At 31.2% G+C, this 19,389-nt stretch overlaps 1 protein-coding gene across 1 annotated transcript in view; it reads left to right on the top strand.

Annotated features, from left to right (window-relative positions):
* LOC129227233 (FACT complex subunit Ssrp1-like) overlaps positions 1-13,846 on the top strand; it is a 32,614-nt gene extending 18,768 nt beyond the window's left edge. The window contains exons 12-16 of the mRNA XM_054861742.1: positions 4,198-4,345; positions 6,183-6,374; positions 6,493-6,575; positions 9,062-9,257; positions 13,595-13,846. Of these exons, the coding sequence (XP_054717717.1) occupies positions 4,198-4,345; positions 6,183-6,374; positions 6,493-6,575; positions 9,062-9,257; positions 13,595-13,645 (670 nt within the window). The 3' untranslated portion in view covers positions 13,646-13,846. The remainder of the gene's footprint in view (positions 1-4,197; positions 4,346-6,182; positions 6,375-6,492; positions 6,576-9,061; positions 9,258-13,594) is intronic.
* The last annotated feature ends 5,543 nt before the right edge of the window (positions 13,847-19,389 follow it).

Raw genomic sequence — 19,389 nt, 5'->3', positions numbered from 1 at the left:
TTGACATTGTTTAATAAGCTATCTCCGTTATATCAGTTAATTTGTTTACTGTAATTATTAGATTAACAAATGATATTTTATTATCAGTATAGAATCTATTAAATTATGTAAGATTTTGTCCACTTTATGTGTAATTTAAAAAATCTATCAATCTTATATTTTCCTGAATGTACCTTTAATTAAAGAAATTAAGTACATGTTTTCATACATCAAAACATTTAATTATGTGTTATCAAGTATCTGTTGTTTGTGCTTTAGTAATTTATAAAAGGTTTAAAAGTGTTTTACTTTGAAACACAAAGTAGAATATTAAATGCCCCATCTTTAAATCATTAGGAGTTCAAATGTGATTTAAGTTTGCTGAAATGCTAGAACAATAAAAATAATCAATTATATCTTTTATATAAGGATAAAGTTGCAATACAACTTGAAGCAAAAGAATGCTTTTCCTGTAAAATATTTTAATGTTCCAATATTTTCTATGTCTCCCTTTATCCACTCTGTAACAGTCATTTAACAATAAAATAAACAATTGCATTGAATCTGGTAAAATTTTAAAGAAGCCTAGGCAGTATATCTTTTGTGCTTAGTCAGCTACTTAGCACATACTACACACCACTGTATTAATAGTTGAAAAGAAAAATGACAAAGAATGACCTTAAAAAGGAATGAATAAGGAAGGGAGAGAGGAATCTAGATTTGAAGATTTGTTGAATTAACAAAAATACTAATCAGCTTCAAAAGCATGAAAGTTTAGCTGTATGTCAATTAAAAAAGGGTACAAAAAAAACTAGAAAGCCGCTGTAGGCAAGACATTATGGCAATGACTTTTGAACAGGATTTAATATCTGTAGGAGCTGATCAATTGCAAAAACTTGGAATTGCACATCTTTGAAAGTGGGGTTATTCCACGTCAATTCAACCAAGCCATGACACCCACCGACTCAGATTTTGATGAAACTTGGTGAGTTTAGTCCTTTAATGTAGAAAAGTATCCACATCAATTTTTTTTATCTCAATCTGCTTTAGTTTTCATTTTACAGCCAGTCAAAATTTTGAATTTTTCGTATTTTCCAATCTATGACGATTCTGCATGTTGATTGAAAATAATTTCTATTTCATTTATTTTTCAGCCAATTTTTATGAAAATTTACAGTAATATTAATGAAAGTATGTGGATTTCAGAAAAAAATATAAAAAAATTCTAAGTAATATTTTAAAAGTAGAAAAAAATTATTTTCGTAATTTTTTTTTCTAAAAGTATGAAATACGTTAAAGTCAATACCAACCAAAGGGAATATGATAATCAAAAAAATTCTTTTTTCCTGATGATCTTAGATCTGTGTTCTGTCATTAAAAGAAATAAAATTAATGGCTTTTTCAGTTCTTTATATTTTTAGTTTGAATTCTTGTTCTGATTCAGTTCGTAGCTTTAGGAAAATTTGTTCATCTTCAGACAAATCATTAACATTTTTTATAACTTGTGTGCTCCATGACTAAATTTGTGACAGTGAGTTAATGTCAACTCTCCCACACTACATTTATCTTCCATTTAGGTAAACATAAGCAGCTCTAAGCACACAGAACATCTAAATGCAACTTACTGCAGTAGTTGTGGAATTAAAGTATCTCAAAGTTTGACTCAAATATCTATCAGTTTCAGTCTTTATGTTCAGCATTTAATTTGCTTTTCTGTGTGTGGGAAAATCCTTTTGCTCCTTGAAACATTGATCAAAAGGGAATATCAAATTTTAAGAAAAAGTTTTTTTCTGACTCAACAGTATACTTATTTGTAACATTGAATCAGATGGCAATTAAGGAATAGTTTCAGAAAATACCCTTTAGAAACTCTCAGTTTAACAATATGATCCTTTTTCTTGCAATAAAACTAGAACAGTCTTTAAATTTATAACTTCTTGTACAGGATTATGAGTCTAGCTGTTTGGTAGGAATATACGGTGCATAATTATCATTTGACTGCAATTTCGAGTTTGAGTGCTTAAGAATTTTCTTTTATTTTTGAAAAACAATAGAACTGCTTTAATAACCAGATAGTTAAAAAAAGGGTATTTTTTTATCAACAAACATATTTGCATGCCCACTTGTTAAGAGAAATTCAATCTGAACAAATTTCATGAACTCCTTTTTTACATACACCACAAAGCAAGTTGCATAGTTTATTCCTTAGATTTTTTTTTTTACTGTGTAATTCACACTGTAGCAAGTTTCACCCAGAAAATTGATCTTAAGTAAAAATATTTTCCCCCATCCCTGATGTATTTTTGGGTTGCCAATCATTCCTTCTCTTTTTCATCACTAAAAGGTCATAGGAAATTGTTGCTAATAAACACGGCAACTCCTTGTCCCACTTTAATAGTGAAGCAGGCGTTCGCATATGCTCTTTGTACTGTTTCCATTTAGTTTAATCGAATTTTCCGATCAAAAGCTACTGAGAAAACGAAAGTATTTATATGCTTTCAACTTCATATACCCTGTACCCATAAGTTTAACTTCTTCAGCACTCTATGGAATTTGGCCTTGCAAGAGACAAATGAATAAATGATGAGTAAACAGCACATGTATTATAAACTTCCGCCATTACAATAGTATTTTTGAGAGCCCCCGGTCTACCCCTCAGTCCTCACGAACCCCTAGTAGTTCGCAAACCACTGGTTGGGAAACATGTAGATGAAGAAGAATTTGTTTCACTTTTGAAGTAGCAGAACATTTCACAGGCTGGAAGAAAGATGAGAAGAGAGCACTTTTAAATAGGCTACTATGTCAGTGGCACAGCGAAGGAGGGGGGGGGGGTGAACCCCCAACGCATTGGTTTTAACATACATGCGTATTCTAATAGTAGAATAGTTTATGCATATGAAAGGACTGTTTTGATGAAAAATTCCCCTTTCAGAAGATACTTTTGATCAAGAAATCCCCTTCAGAAAGTATTGTTGATCAAAAAACCCCTCCAGAAGGTATTACTGATCCAAATAACCCTTCCAGTAGGGATTTGTGGTCCAAAAACTCCTTCTAGAAGGTATTTCTGGTTGCATTAGTGTACTATGTAATGAAATTTGTAAAAAAAAATAGCATTTTTGTGATTAAAATAAAAATTAAGAGTATTTCATGTGCAAATTATTCAGATATTTATATTTTTGAATACATTCATTTTTTGGTAATAGTGTGGGAAAATAGATAAAAAAATAAAATTGAAAAAAAAAAATGAAACATATATTTTTAAGCTAAAAATATAAAGAACTGAATAAGCCATTAATTTTATTTTTTTTAATGGCAGAACACACATTTAAGATCATCAGGAAATAAGAACTTTTTTGATTATCATATTCCCTTTGGTTGATATTGACTTTAACGTATTTCACACTTTTAGCAAAAAAAATTACGAAAATAATTTTTTTCTACTTTTAAAATATTACTTAGAATTGTTTAATATTTTTTTCTGAAATCCTCATATTTTCATTAATATTACTGTAAATTTTCATAAAAATTGGCTGAAAAATACATGAAATACAAATTATTTTCAATCAACGCGCGGAATCGTCATAGTTTGGAAAATACGAAAAATTCAAAATTTTGACTGGCTGTAAAATGAAAACTAAAGCAGATTGAGAAGAAAAAATTGATGTGGATACTTTTCTACATTAAAGGACTAAACTCACCAAGTTTTATCAAAATCCGTGTCGGTGGGTGTCAAAATGCCATTTTTTTTGGTTGAATTGACATGGAATGACCCATCGAAAAAATCAAATTTCGAAAAGATAACTACAAATTCAAGATCTGCTGGATACTTAATATAAATTAGTTTAAAAAATAAAATGTATTTTCAGTTTGGTTAGTCAGTTACGTAATTAACTATGGTCACACAGGCTACCTTTTTGTAATCAAACAAAATTTTTAATTACCCCTAAAATTTTGCCAAAGAGTTCCTAAAATTTTGAAAAAGTCTGAGAGCCCTGTTATTATCATTATGATACCAATTCTGGGAGTTTAAACATGATTCTCACAGGTAATATAAAATCGGAAATTATCAAGATTTTTATTATTGTAATTTATTGCTATGTTATGATTTTCCATTCATCATTTACAATGCTTTGTTATTTGCTTAAAATTTATAGATGGTTATATCATACTTAAAAAATTTGATGAAACATAACATGTCTGCAATTTTTTTCACAACAGGTATGATAGTAATCCACCAACTAGTTCAGATAGTGATGAAGATTATGAAGATGATGGGTCTGATAAGGGCTCTGATGATTCACGCCCAGTAGTGAAGAAAGTCAAAGAGAAAAAACCAAAAGAAAAATCTAAAAGTGCTAAGACAGTGGTTAGTTATGCATATTGAATATTTATGACACATTCCTAACTAGAAGCTTTAAATGAAAAACCGAATATAAAATTCCCTTTTCAATGTGTGCAAAATATTTTTGATGAAAAAGCTTTTCTCTACACCCAGTGAATCATATTCTTTGATTTCAAGTGACAATTTGTATTGAAACTTAAAAGTTTAGAAAAATATTTCCCCATGTATTTTTCTTTGGCTGGGAATTCTCTTGTAATTGTGTAGTAATGTTTCCTTACATATTGAAAAAACATGTTCCGAAACAGGGCGCACATTACGGATTTCAAATGTTAAGTTACGGGATTTCAAATGTTGAGGCTAACAAATTAACCAAATGGCAAAAGTCTTGGCCAAAGATTTATATTTAACTAGCAAAAATGGCCGGTTTTGCCTGGGTCAGTAATAATTGTGAGAAACAATCGCTACTTTCATTCGTTTTCTGTTAGAACTACTGAAAGAACTCAAAACACACTGCTTTGACGTGATTAAAAATCGGGCTTCTTCTTAACCCATAAAAGTAAAATAGCAATAAGTATAAAGAACAAAATAGTATTCAGTTAGAAACGAAAGCACAACATGTAAGCATAATAAAATTTGAAGAATTTTCAAAATATGAATTAACAAAAACAAAGATCACTTAAAAAACCGTGCGCTTTATCTATTTTAATTAAATTGAACGCACAACCCCCCCCCCCCCGAAAAATTTCTAGTATGTTTCCCTAAGTGTAGGATTTTCCCCAAAAAGTAGTGTTTCCAAATATTTAAATGACTTTGAGTTCATGTTACTCCGAGAAGCCTTGATTCAAAATTTTCATTATGATTACTATTAATATTGCTGTTTTAATGCAACAAATTTTTGTAACAATGGGGGGGGGTTTATATTTTTAATCATTTAATGGGGAAATTACATGAAATTTATTGCTTTCCATCATGACTTTTTAAACTTAAGTTTTTTTGAAAATAAATTATAGCCTATGTTGCTTCCTGATAATGTAGCTGCCTGTGGTGAAAAAAAGGTTAACATCGGTCCGGTAGTTTTGAAGTTTACCCCACATCCCCACATACAGCCATTTATGTATATTGATAAATTTTAATTGCAAAACTTCAATCAGAAACAAAGCAATTATATTATATATCATACCATGCAAGTGCATGTATTTTAAATATGTAGCTTACACTTAAGTTGAATAAGCACTTAATAACAATGCTCTGATATACAACTGACGCTAATTATTTTGTTTTTGTTTTTTCTCAAAAATTCTTTGAGTTATGTATACTTTGTTCCCTTCCTCTGGAAAATTTTTCATCCTGGGGGAGGTATTTTTTTAAATCTAATTTTTTTTTTCATGGTGTATGGAAAGGAGGTCATGTGTAATTTTTGCATAAAGAAGAACATTTCTTGTAGAAAAGATGTGTTTTTTGATCTGTATTACTTAACACAACTAAACACCAATTGCTTTCCTTTTTCAATAAGCTAACAATTTCAAAATCAGTCACAAAATTACTAAAGCTGAACTTATTCATAAAAACAAAGTAAAGCAAGCATCAATTAATCAAGTTGACCTTTTTACTTGAAAAGTAGAATAAAGAATAAATGTTTAATTGCACAAAATTGCAGATTACTGCATACACTTGTTTTGGAGTAATAAGGAACCCCTTTTTCAATGCAAAATAAGTGAGCTTACAGATGAAAAGGCGTCTAACTTTTGTCAGACTTATTTGGTTTTTAATTTTATGTCACAATGTAAATTTGTTTTAGTTAGTTCTGTGTTTATAAAGGTACTCATCTTTATAAAAGTGCATATCATTTTCTTCATTGTAGAAAGAGCCAGGCATGAGGAAGAAAAGACAGAAGAAAGAAAGGGACGAAAATAAACCAAAACGTCCACCCTCTGCATACTTCCTCTATCTAGCTGATGTAAGGGAAAAAATTAAAAAGGACAATCCTGGAATTAGTATAACAGAAATAACTAAAAAAGCAGGTGAAATGTGGAAGGAAGTTTCTGACAAAAGTGTAAGTAATAAATAGAAGTCTTAGTATCTTAATGTCATGGGTTTAAATTTTTAAATGCATATCAGCATCCATTTGTAGTTTGCGTTTTAATATATCTTGTTTGAATTTTTGAATACAGAAATGGGAGGAAGCTGCCGCAGTTGCTAAAAAAGAATATGAGAAAAAAATGGCAGAGTATAAAGCCAGTGGAGGAGGAGCAGCGTAAGTATTTTTACTGTGATTTGAAATGTAAAATACTTTTATACTAATGTGTTTGAAACAACACTTCCTTAATACTAAATGCCTGTCGCTTTCTCGCTTTTAACATAGAGCAAAAGTGGTCCCAAATCGAGGGAATGGGGATAAGTAAATTTTAGCACCTGCCACTGCCACCTATCGGAAGGTATTAAAAATTAATAGCGAAGAACACAATTGGTTAATTTCTAAATTTGAATTTTGATATTAACCAACTTATAGTTTGATTTGAAATGTTTGGATCCATTGCCATAGCATCACCATCCTTGTATTGCCGCAAGGTAGCGTTGAAAGGTGTACTGGATTTCTGCGTGGGCGTGTGACGGAAGTACACTTTTTGAGGCAATTGTGTTAGGCATTTAGTATTAAGTAAGTAATAGAGGTTAAAAATGGAAATTCTACTCCAGAATGCTGTTTAAGCAAGGTAACGAAGTTGCTTGAATTTCTGATGTGGAAGCTGCATTCATTCAAGTCGAATGAGGACGGTAAGAGACTAGAGGCATATTACAATGCAATTCAATGCCAAGTAGTTTGACTCAGATTGTTCTCAATAGTAATAAAGGTGTGATCAGTCATCAATTCCTATCTTTACTAGTGTTTAAAAGTTTAATAACTGATCTGGGCTCAGCACATTGAGTATACATTAGTACCCATTCTGCTCATGGATGGGTATCCAGTGTGGGCTCATGCTCTATACTCCCTCAACCGTCTTTGAAGGGCTATCTCAAATCAGCAGATATTTGATAGTCGCTCATTTCCGAACTTGCTGAATCAAAATCAATATCTCCATAGTTGAATTTCCAAGTTATAACATTGAACCTTCCTGCTGCAACTGCATTGAGATTTACAGTTGCACCATAAAGGAAAAAGTCTCATTACTTTTCTTTCAGACAGGCCGTGTACTCCACAAAAAAGTAATTAGACAACATAAAAGTAAAATGTATTTTAATTATGTCGTCAAATTTCATTGGAAGAATTTGGTTACATTAAAGTTGCTTTTTGAAAAGTATATTTATAATATTTTTGAATTCTTCACAATATGAGCAGCACTTTATAAGGTATTGCTAATTTTATCTTTTTCTCTACAACAGATCGTTAAAAAATGTCAAGTTATTATGTAAGAAAAGAAATTCAGTTTAAGTTTGCTGAAGTATATTTTTCCTTAATTTTGGCTGGAGCAGGGGTCGAAGTGGTCCTATATATCCTATATTTTCAAAAAAAGCATCAAAATCATCCTATATTTCCTATATTTCTGTTTTTTATCCGATTTATTTCTTTAAAACAACAGTAAATAAACTATCTGACTTCGGATTTTTCGTCAAAGGTATGTGTGCAAACAAATTTCAAATTAAAAAAGGCAACTAAATCCTGCAACAGCCATCCTTTCTCATTGGCTATAGCAATATGTCGTCACTGCAGTGGGTGGAGTTTTGAGAACGAATTCTGAAGTCGGTTTAGAATTTAGCGTTTAGGGGGAGGGGCAACAGCCGTTTGTTTTGTTTTCCAGTGTGGTTTTCGTTTTCGCGGGTATATTTTTGTGTTCAGTGTATTTTCTGATTGGAATATTCTAATAGTCTTTTTGTGAAATTTTATAGCACAAAATATCTATATTTGTGCTACAAAGCATTGGTTATTTCCTGTTAATTCTCAACACAAAAACGGTTTTTATTTAATTATTAATATAAACTATGTTTGTGACACTTCTATCCCTGCAAAATTTGTGGGTTGCTGTATTAATTATCAATAGATTTCACTAGGTTTTTTTTTTTTTTTTTTTTTTTTTTTGTCTATAAAGTACTTTTTTAAAAAATTATTCTTTCAACCAAAGTCATTTCAGGTGTAAGTTATAATTTTGTTTGAGGGTTTTTTTTTTTTTTTTAAACAAAATCATTGATAAGAATAACTAAATAATATATCTGTATTATTTCTTTTTTCATAGCGAAACTATTCCTATATTTTTTGTCCTACATTTTTTGTGGAAAATGTCCTATATGTGACAAGTCGATCACTACTGTCTACCCCTGCTGGATTAAGTTGTTTTTTTCCCTAACAGGAAAAGCATAGATGGTTGAAAAAAGGATGAATCAGCTAATGGCAATTCCAGGAAAAAAATTTCATGAAAAGATTTGCCTTCATTCAAACCTTTAAAATGAAACAAAAGCCTGTAAAAATAATTTTGCTCATATCAGCTTCTTTGACATGCAAGTGCTGAGTGTTGCTGAAATATTTTGTGAACATATTTTCTGTAATTCCTATTTCACTGGCTGTTAAAAAGTAAATTTATAATGCAGTGTTTAATGTTTTAATGTAAGTTCCAAAAAAAACTTAAAATGTTGCTTTTTTCATATATGTTTGCTCCTGCTATTAATAAAAAGCTATTGATAATTTGAGCTTTTGTGTATATATATTTTTTTAATTTAGGTATCATTTTTTTGTTTTTTCAATTTTTGTAGTACCTCAAGTAAAAGCAGCAAAGGCGAAAAAACTCCGAAAAAAGATGACAAGAAAGTTTCTCCCACAAAGTCTCCTGCAAAATCACCAGGTTCATTCAAAAGCAAAGAATATATCAGCAGTAGTTCCGAGAGTAGTGATAGTGAAGACAAACCTCTTAAACCTAAGAAGAAGGATTCAGACTCTGATGAGGATAAAGTAAATAATAATATTTAATTGTATAAAATTTTTGCTTTCTTGCCCAGTTTCTATGCTTTACATTTACAATCACCAGCTTCTTTTTTTCCCCTTCAGTAATTTTTAAAAGATTGAACTGTATTTTCTGAAGCAATACAGCAACAGAAATTTTGCATAGATGAAGAATTTATCACTTTTCTAGTATTTAAGTGATTTTACCCCCATTCCCCTCCATTTGTGTTATTTAACAATATTGGTTATTCGCAACTAAAGCCCAGTGGCTTTGTGGTAGCACTTTTTTCTTCCACGCCACAGACCCAGGTTCAGTCAACAAGACCTTCATCCCTTCAGGTGATCAATACAATGAGTACCATGTGCGCTTGGGAATTAAAACACTAGGGATCCGCTCTTGGTTAACCATCTGACCAGAACATTTGCCTTGCAACTCTGAGCACAAAAACTAAGATAGGCACAGTTGATCTTGGCCCCCTATGCCTGTTGCACCATGGAGTTTATTTGCAACTATAAAAACATTCTAAAATTAATTTGCTAAAAAGGTTTTTTTGTTTCTTCATTAAAGCCTTTAAACATAAAAAAAAAAATTAGATATTTTGTTTTCAATTCACAGCAAATCATTTCGCTTCAAGACTGTAACAAAGCTTTAGAATGTAGATTTAGAATGATTTGGAATCTGTATTTGAAGATAAAATATTTTTAACTAAGGGCACATTTAAAGTGAAAACTGTCAAGTTTTCTAAAATTATGATAAATACAACATGTTATACTAAATGGAAATATACTAAGTTTAAGTTATTAATTTTTTTCCCCCTTTTTCTTACAGAGGCATTTTTATTGTTTGGTTTAAGCCGCATAAAGTAAGGTTTCTTAGAAAAAGTGTTATTACACTTGGTAATGAACAATGCATGTAGAACATTGGTTCGCAACAAGTTTTTTCTTTTTTTCCCTCAAGTGGGTCATTTTTAATTTTTTTCCCTCACAATTTTCGTAGATGGACCACATTACTTCTGTTTTATATTATGCATCCTTAAAATAGAGAAAATAAAAACATTGTACATGTGAGATTATCCAATATAAATATACCTAAAAGTGGAATAGGTCGGGGGGGGGGGGGGGGGACTGGAAATTTTAAAGAAAAACCGTTTTTCTCCCAAAGGAGTTTATTTCCACTTGGGGAAAAAATTGAAAATTTTGAAATTTCTAGTACAAAATTATGTATTTAGAAATTTATAGTACTCACACTTTAATGCTTTTTTTTTTTAAATATTTCCTTTTTGTTCAGTGGAAAGCATGGAAACATTAACTTTGTTAATGGAAGCTCTAAGATAACTTAATTATCCTGTACATCAAAGTATTATTTGCTACTTTCCTCATCAACAATGCAAATGTATGCACAGAAGTGATGTATACTATAAATGTCAGTTAATGGAAATGTTAAAGTAAAAATTTTAATACATATTTTCATTCAATGTATGTGTGTATATGGCATATATTAAATTTTTAAAAATATAAGAACCGTTTCAGCTTAAAATATCACAATTTACAAAAAAAGAAGGGCAAATTTCTGTCATAAAATTTGGTTTAACAATTTAAAAATTCACATTTTTCTCTAAATTAATGGCTGGTTGAGATGATTTGACTAATTTTGATAATTTTTGGATCTCTGAACAAAAAAATCTACTTGCCTTTTCTTTCACAGTAAATTTTTTATGTAAATTAAGAGATAAGAAATAACATGGATTACATATATCTTTTATGGCTATAGCATCAAGATATGGCATAGCTTTCTGAGAAAAGGTAACTATTAATTTGTAAAATAAAATAAGTTCCATTTTTCCAGGAAAACTCGTAAAAGAAAAGTTTTTTCTGCCAGCTCAAAATTTCTGGAAATGTTACATCTTTAACTATATTTTTAGCATTTTAATGACCTTGATTTAGGTGATAATTCTTTGTTTAAAAGAAATGTAAGCTTTTGAGTTTTTGATAGTTAATTTATTTCACGATGAACTGAGAATTAATTTCATTTGAGAAAATATCTGCTCACATAAGTAGTTAAAAACGACCCACAAACTAATAGTCTTACATCCCTTATCAAAAAAGGGAAAGAAGTTGTGTCAAGTTTAAAGCCTTGAATTTGTCAATTTACTCCATATCCATATTTTTAATTTCAAAGAAATTAAAACATTGTAGGTCCAGCACATTTTCCTCTCTTTCATCAGTGATGAAAGAGAATGAACTGAGTATGAGACCACGGCTTTAGTTCTAGAATTATTGCGGGCTTTGTTTCCCTTGAAAAATGATTGGTGTCATTTAGATCCTCTGAGAAGCTATCTGCCTGAAGGGGGGCCCAAATTTTTAAAACTAGGTGTGAAATATAGGGGTAAACAATATGGCGGGGAGCCCGGAAAAGTAGTTTGAAACGAGTCCCAAAATTTCTGTTCACGCCCCTGGTGCCCTACATAATGTAATATATTTGTTAAAATTAGTTTAAAATAAACATATTTATACTAAATATAGTTTATTTAAGGGCTGCAGAGATTTTAATGGTATATCATGAAGTGTTTTTAAAAAGTTTACATCTCATAGCACTAACATTTTATAGCACTAATATACAAATATCTGTATATTGATATATACAAATATCTATATATTTGTGCTATAAAACGTTTGTTCTTTCTTGTTATCTTTAGTTTGTGTTAAAAAAAATTACAATTCTCTTAAACTTTATATTATTACACAGCACGATGATTAAGGAGAAAGTCGGATTTTTTAAGCTTTTTATAAAAATACAGAGAAATAGTTAGCAGAAATTGTGTGCTTGGGGTCAAATTGACACCTCCCGTAATTCTAATATTGAATTTCTGAAATTTGATTTGTATTGCATCTATTAAGTTTTAAGTATTGCTAATTTTGCAGTTGTAATTTCTTTGAGTTTTTACTGCAAGGAAATATTTTCACAGCATTACTCTGAAATTAATAATCTTACTGCAAAAACTTTTCCTTTTTTCTAAGGTTTTAAATTTGCATTTACAAGTAATACACAATCATTAAAGTGATTAATTATATCCATTTTTTTTAAATTGATCAAACTAATCTAGAAAATTAAAAAGCATTAGAGAAACGATGTTGTTGTAATTGATACTTCATAGAAATTTATATAAAAGTTTTAAAAATAGTTTCACTTAAACTAGTGTAAGAAACTTCAAAATTGTTTGCTGGATCAGTTTAATTTTCTCAGTGGTTCATTACCTGCAGGTCAAAGTGGTTAAAATTAATGTTATGATTACCATTCACCTATAAATTAAATGCTTAGTTTAAAACAAAATATCTTGCCAAGTGATTCTGTTATAAATAGATTGGGGCATATATACTTGCATTTTTTCTCGCTAAGAAGTCATGGGCTGGGGGGGGGGAGGTCTTTTTAATGTGTTATTGTTTTGAAGCACTTTGCATATGGGTTCGAAGTTAGAGGTTACACATGTTAAAATAGTGATATATTGTTACCCCAGAGCAATAGTAGAATATCTTACTGTTACTCTGAGGTGACAATATATAACATCAGAAAATTTTGATTTTCTAAAAATCACAATGGAATAAGGAGATAGTTAAGCAACTTAGCATTACCAATTCTAATTTTAATTTCCATTTGCATTATTTAAGTTTATTCCTGACAAGGATTGAAGTAAGATTGAACTTAATGTGCTTTAGAGTCAAAAAATGGTGTGGAAAACTCAAGATTCAAAAGTTGGTTAGGATCAATCCTGTATCAGTATTTTGTGCAGCTAAGCTATGAAAATATATATATTGTAACGGATCCGGCGAGACTTCCAACTTTCTTGAAAGGACGACACAGTTCTTGAAAAAAACACAGGAGCTTTATTTACACTATGTACAGGAGAAATCATTAACAACTGCTAAATTAATCATCAGCAATTAAACAAGTATCACTCAACACCGTAAACTCAACGGTTACACGCGTATTTACTTCCAAATACGAAAACAACATAGCAAAATGCCTCGCAATAAACAGAGCTAATACACTCTCAGAACAAATTCTCAATCGAAACTAAACTTTTTATCATGCGGGACGCTTTTATAAACATTGAAAAGATTCCACAACATTCGAAATGTTTCTCGAAATGCGTAGACCGTTATCAAATTTTATCAATGGAAAAAAAAGGAAATAGGGGGGTCATATACTTCAGCCGAATGTAAAGGGGTTGTATATTCATTACGGGAAACTATTTACAGGTTACGTTACTACAATAATTACTATTTACAGAATTTGTAACAATATATTTTTTTAATGATCTTAAGGTGCAATGAATTTCTTTTTTCAGATGGAAATTGATGATCATTCACCGTCAGAAAATGAGGATGCATCTGATTGAGCATAATATGAACTTTTTGTACATAAGTACTTATGCATTGTCAACTTTTTTGTTTTAAATAAATGTTCATTTTATTGTATAATGAGGTGCTTCTTATATTGTGATTTTTTGTTATTTTACAACTGTTTAAGACTTATAAATTCATATTTGTATGCTAATTTTAATAAAAAGCTTAAACATGCTTTTAAAACTGAAGAAATAAGTTAACATTCCATACTTTGTATTCAGTGTTCAAATAAAATACAAACGTTTTATTGCTGCTATAGAACATGTTTTTAAGGATCTGTAAGAGGATTCTAAAAAATCTAGCTATAAAAGTGTTGATTGTTATAATCTATAAATTACTAGCAAATTGTAAAAATATGAAAGGTTAATGACAGCAAATAGTCTGTTTATATGCAATTAGCATTATCCTTCAGCTGTTATATAAAAATCTCTATCTAGATGTTAGCCCATTAAGTGCCAAGTCTCTCATTTTGGGAACCTTTGATTAAGATATCACTTTTAAATTGGATAACAGAGTACCTAACTTTATTGGTAATTATTTAATGTAAAGTCTTTTTAAAAAAATTTAAATTTGACAAAAAATTCTTGTTTTTGCTTTAAACAGGAAAAAAATTATTTATTAGAATGTAGAAAATTAGAAACATGGAATATGAAGCACAGTGGATCTTTTTTCAAGTTATAACCAACAGGGGTCAAGAAAAATAATTTAAAAGAGTTGTATATGTGTTTACAAAAGTCCCAAAACGGGAGACTTGGCGTGTTCTGATTAGCAGAACAAGTCAGGGCTAGCAGAATTATGTCCTCGCCCATTTTTGCATGAATGAACTTTCCCCTCTTTATTCCCTACTGTTGAAGCCACAGGTCCCTTTGTATTTTAACATTGTAAACCCTCTTTTGTTGTTCAAGAGCAGGTCCTTTTATCAAAACAAGTTGAAATTCCGATGTGAACTATTTCATCAAATATTGTGAAGCAACCAAAATGTTGACTAAAGAACCATTAGCCTTTGGATGAAAGAAATACACCGTTAGGCTGCACAAAAATATCTTAGTTCCATTTTATAAGAGTAGTGCTTATAAAGCTTGACCTACCCTCATCGAGTTTCTTGTTAGGGGCCATTTATTAATTATGGGCCCAGAGGGGAAGGGGGGTTGAAAAAATCTCTACATAACCTTACTTGGGGAGGGGGGTCCAAACCCATTCTTACGTAATATTTTTTAAGTCGATATTTTACATAAGAAATCGCATGGTCAAGTAGTTTGGCAGGGATCATATTTCATTTGCGTCTGGAAGATAAAAAAACTAATTCGGATGAGCTGTTTTTTATTTTTTTTACAGAGAATGAATGGTGTAAAATAAAATAAAACAATCCCACTTTGTATGGCAGGTTTTATTTTTAATTAGTATCTCATCATATGCAAAAAATGTCGAAAAAACATTTAGTCTAGATTCCAAATTTTTTGTAAATATTTCTTGATACAATAAGGTTTAATTTAATAATATTGAATTTAATAATGATTCCAGTAATACAAGATTCATGGATTCGTTATATTATTATTTTGGAAAACCAAATGGAATCTTAAATTAAGAATAGCCAAGTGGGAGGGGTTGAAAAATCTTATGTACCCTTACATGGGCAGGAGGGGCTAAAATCATCCTTACTTAATGGATGGCCCCTTACCATAGATGAAGAGTAACATTTGTAAATAAAATGTGAAAGTAAGAATTTCTACCTCTTTCATGTGACCTAATCAGGGTTGCCAGGGGTTGTAAAGGAATTTCTGGAAACTCGATGAGGGGTAAATTATCATAAATGAAGAGTAAAAGCTGTTAAGGGGGGGGGGGGGTGTTTGGCAATTTCAGAAAAGTGATTTTTTTTCTCTTTTTTATTTCTACTTGTAGTTAAACATTTCAAAAATGTTACCAAAATTTCAAGTCGTTTCGAGCAAATTTCTCAAAGTGATCAAGTATTTAGTCTCGGCTCTTTTGAACTGCAGCTCCGATAGCTGCCGAAGAATGCAGGTGTTCCGACAGCTACGGACGCTCGGAATGGCAGTATTGCTTGCTTGAGGTTAGTTAACTATAATATAAATAATAAAGAAAGAAAAGGCTGAGGAAATCAAAGCAGCTACAGGGACTGTCTTCTATGGAGCTGGAATTGATGACTTTAAGCTTTTAAATCTTCAAATGCATTGCTTAAAACCGCTTTTTCAAAGTCTGTGTTCACTCCCATTTTAAATCCAATTGACCGATCCATTTCAAATTTTGTACACACATTCTGCATGTAAAAAACCTCCCCCCTACTTTTAAGTTTTTTTTTTAATGAGTTTTTTTACTAACAAAGTAGCAGATTTTTTCGTGAAAAATAGCACCTTTAACTTCAAATGGCTGCCAAATTTTTAAAAGTCAAACAAAAAAGATCCGAGAATGCAGAGGGGGAGGATTAATTCTTCGACTAAATTCAAATAGAATTTGATTTCAGATAAATGTCAGCCAAGATACAGTGAACACTGCAAATCATCTTTCTCCCAATGTATTCTGGGGAAAGCTGTCAATGGCTTGTCTGTGGATATTTTTTGATCAAAAATTTATGGAACAAATTTGAAAACCATGCATAATGCACAAAAAGACTTTAATTTAATCAAACCATTAAACCCATTTTCTAAAAAAAAAATTCGCAAAAAGTGAATTTTTTGAAGCCGATGTCAGCTTTTGAATAAAGGTACTATCAATCAACTTGACAGCTTAGCAGCAAATTTGTAGTCCAGCAACATGTCAAAGTGTAAACAGTACAATACTATAAAAGAAAACAAGATAACTCATTTCCGCACGTGTAACTTCCTTTATCACACGTTGGCTCAACAGGTGCTCTTCTTGCTTTTGAGGTCTATTGTGCAGGAATAAGTAGTGAAGGTGAAATAATTTCTCTTGTAGGCACTTTTTTTTTTAGTTCTTTCGAAATAAATTTCGAGTCATCTTGGGGAAAAAACTTCTAGTTAGAGGAAGTTACCTTCGAGATAGTGAGAATAATTAGCAAGGAATTAAAGACAAAGGGATCAACTTCGAGTTATCCCAAATTGACTGTAGTTAACTTAAAAAGTAATGCAAGTTGTTTCATCAGTTCATGCCATTTACTATAGTTGGGGCAAACCTAACCTGGCAGCATGTTGATACCAAGGCAAATCCTAATTATAGCATTACAACTCTGCCAGGTTAGGTATTCTCCAACTACAATTAGTTTTGGTAAAAGTTTTTTCCTAATTCTAGTGTAGAAAGTCTTGGGATGACTCAGGGGGATGGTATTCTCCTACTTAATTTAATGTTAAGGGGGTGGGGTGCAAGTTTAGATCTAAGTGTTCTTCGACTTTTTCACTATCCTAAGTTCATATCTAAACATTCCTCTTCCTGTTTTTCCAGGATAATGTGGCTGGTTAACAGAACAGTATTTAAGTCTTATAAAATTACTTTTGATAATTATCTCTAAATGATCTGAAATTAGGATTTTACAGAATAAGAGTAAAGCTATAATTTATCTTTTTGAGCATTGAACTTAAATTGTATTTTAATGCTAGAGTTCAATTTTCAGTGTGGTATCTGAACCCTAAAATTACTAGTTTCAAGCTTTTTTTCTCCTTGCATTCTGTAAGTAACCGTGAATACTAGCAAACAATGCCTCTATTATTCAAGAAGAATTTTCTAAATGAGTAGGGAAACTAAACATTCTTCAAAGGTTTTTTTACAACATTTGACAGAAAGACATTGTTTAACCCGGGAGAACTCGCATCGGGCCTCTCAGGCCCGGTCATTACAAAACTACGCTGCCAAAAATCACCTCTTCAACGGAAATGAATGAGGTCTACAGTAGCTGCGTTCTATTTGTCCTACATACTGACCACATGCTTTTCAGGAATGTACATTTCCCCTTTTCCCCAGAAAATTCCGGTTCGGGCCTCAGAAATCCGGAGCGAGCGCTCACGCCTTTCATTTCAGATTGTGAATGTAAAGGAAGAGGTTGTGAAATGCATCACTATTTAAGCTACAAAGATTAAATGAAGAGGTTGCAGACCTTGTTGGTTGAGGTGTCAACTGATGAGAACTCCCTTAATGAAGATAATGAAGAAGAGAAGTTGACACAGAACAGTAAAGCGATCATCAGTAATGCTTAGAAGATTTAGATTCATGTATCAAAACTTTCTTAAACCTTACTTTTAAAAACATTTTAGAGGCTGTTTATATATTTATAATTCAGCGTTGAAAATGCATTTATTTTCTATTTTGCACAAATTTAATTTACTGAAATAACCACTCCGGGCCTACAGAGCCCGCCGTGAGCGTTCGTGTCACGAAAAGTACGAGTTCTCCCGGGTTAAGAATTCAAGGATAAAAGTCTATCTTTAAAAAAATCCATTTGTTTTATTATTTACGTATAAAACAAAGTCAAGAAAAAGTAAAAAATGCAAAAAGAAATTTAAACAATGCTAGCCGTAAGTTAAAATATATACAGTTGAACCTCGTTATCACAACACCTTTGGGACTGTCAACAAAGTGTCATCATATCCGGAATAGTTTAAAAAATTTATAATTAAACATAAAATTAGATTTAATGAAGAAATTAATACTGTTTATATGATTTTAATTAGATTTAACTAATGTAAATTTGAATTATTGGTGAACGTAGCAAAAATTATTAAAAACCCTTCACTTTTTTTTTCAAGTCTATTATACTTTCTAATAAAATGATTGATAAATTTTTGATTAACATTTGTCACACTCCTTACACGAAATTACCAGCAAGAAAGAAACCAATTCAAAACTCATTTGCCCGCAATTTGATTAGATTTTGATGGCTAAGCCCACCTTTCGAAAGTAAAAAACCCTTTCTAATCCTTTTATCCACTTTAAGAGTTGTGTCACTTTTCAATCTAATGAGGAGGCCCTTCTCTTTCTCATGGGAGAAGCTTGTTGTGACCACCTACAGCTTAACGTAGCTGTGGTCTTTCTCTTACCTTGCTGTTTCCCTCATCCAGTATTATCCACCTACTTTGAATTCCTTTCTATTGTCCCTCTTGTAAAAGTTGGAAACTTGTACCTTTCAGAACTTATCTACTCGCCCCCCACCATTCTCGAGGTGTCATGCCTGGTCAAATCTGTTGTCATAGTCTGAAGTTCCATTTCCAGAAGTCTTCATTATTTTACTGAATATTTTTCAAATGCAAAGAAATATTTGATCCAATCTGCACAGCTCAAAGTGTCGTCTTAACCGGAGTTGCACGAAAATAACTCTTAAAATTTGGAGCCACTTAACATTAAAATAATATGGCATAAGTTTGGGACTTTGAAAAATTGACATCCGGAACGTCGCGAAACAAGGTTTGACTGTGTATGAAAGATCAAAGGTAATCTCTTGAGAGTACATCCACCGAAACTTGGTATTTCACTTGTTGCTAAGCATTAAATTTGCCAAATCAGATAAAACTTATAAATTTTTTAACTGTTTCCTAACCATTCTGTGATATTTTTAAAATTGCTTTATGGTCACAGTTCCTTTATAAAGGAAATTAACTTTAAGAAAAAAGACTTGAAAGATAGTTCACATTAGTTTTTTTTGCGCTATGGTCTTTGCCGATATGTTAAAACTACAGGATGAAACACTATCTCACAAAGTGGACAAAAACTATAGGAAAATGTTAGAACTTTTCAAACTTTGGTTTGATTAAGGAACACTAATCACAAGGTATTA

The sequence above is a fragment of the Uloborus diversus genome, chromosome 8, assembly GCF_026930045.1.
Source record: "Uloborus diversus isolate 005 chromosome 8, Udiv.v.3.1, whole genome shotgun sequence".
Lineage (NCBI taxonomy): Eukaryota > Metazoa > Arthropoda > Arachnida > Araneae > Uloboridae > Uloborus > Uloborus diversus.
Note: the sequence above shows the minus strand (reverse complement) of the source record. Positions and strands in the feature narration are given on the sequence as shown.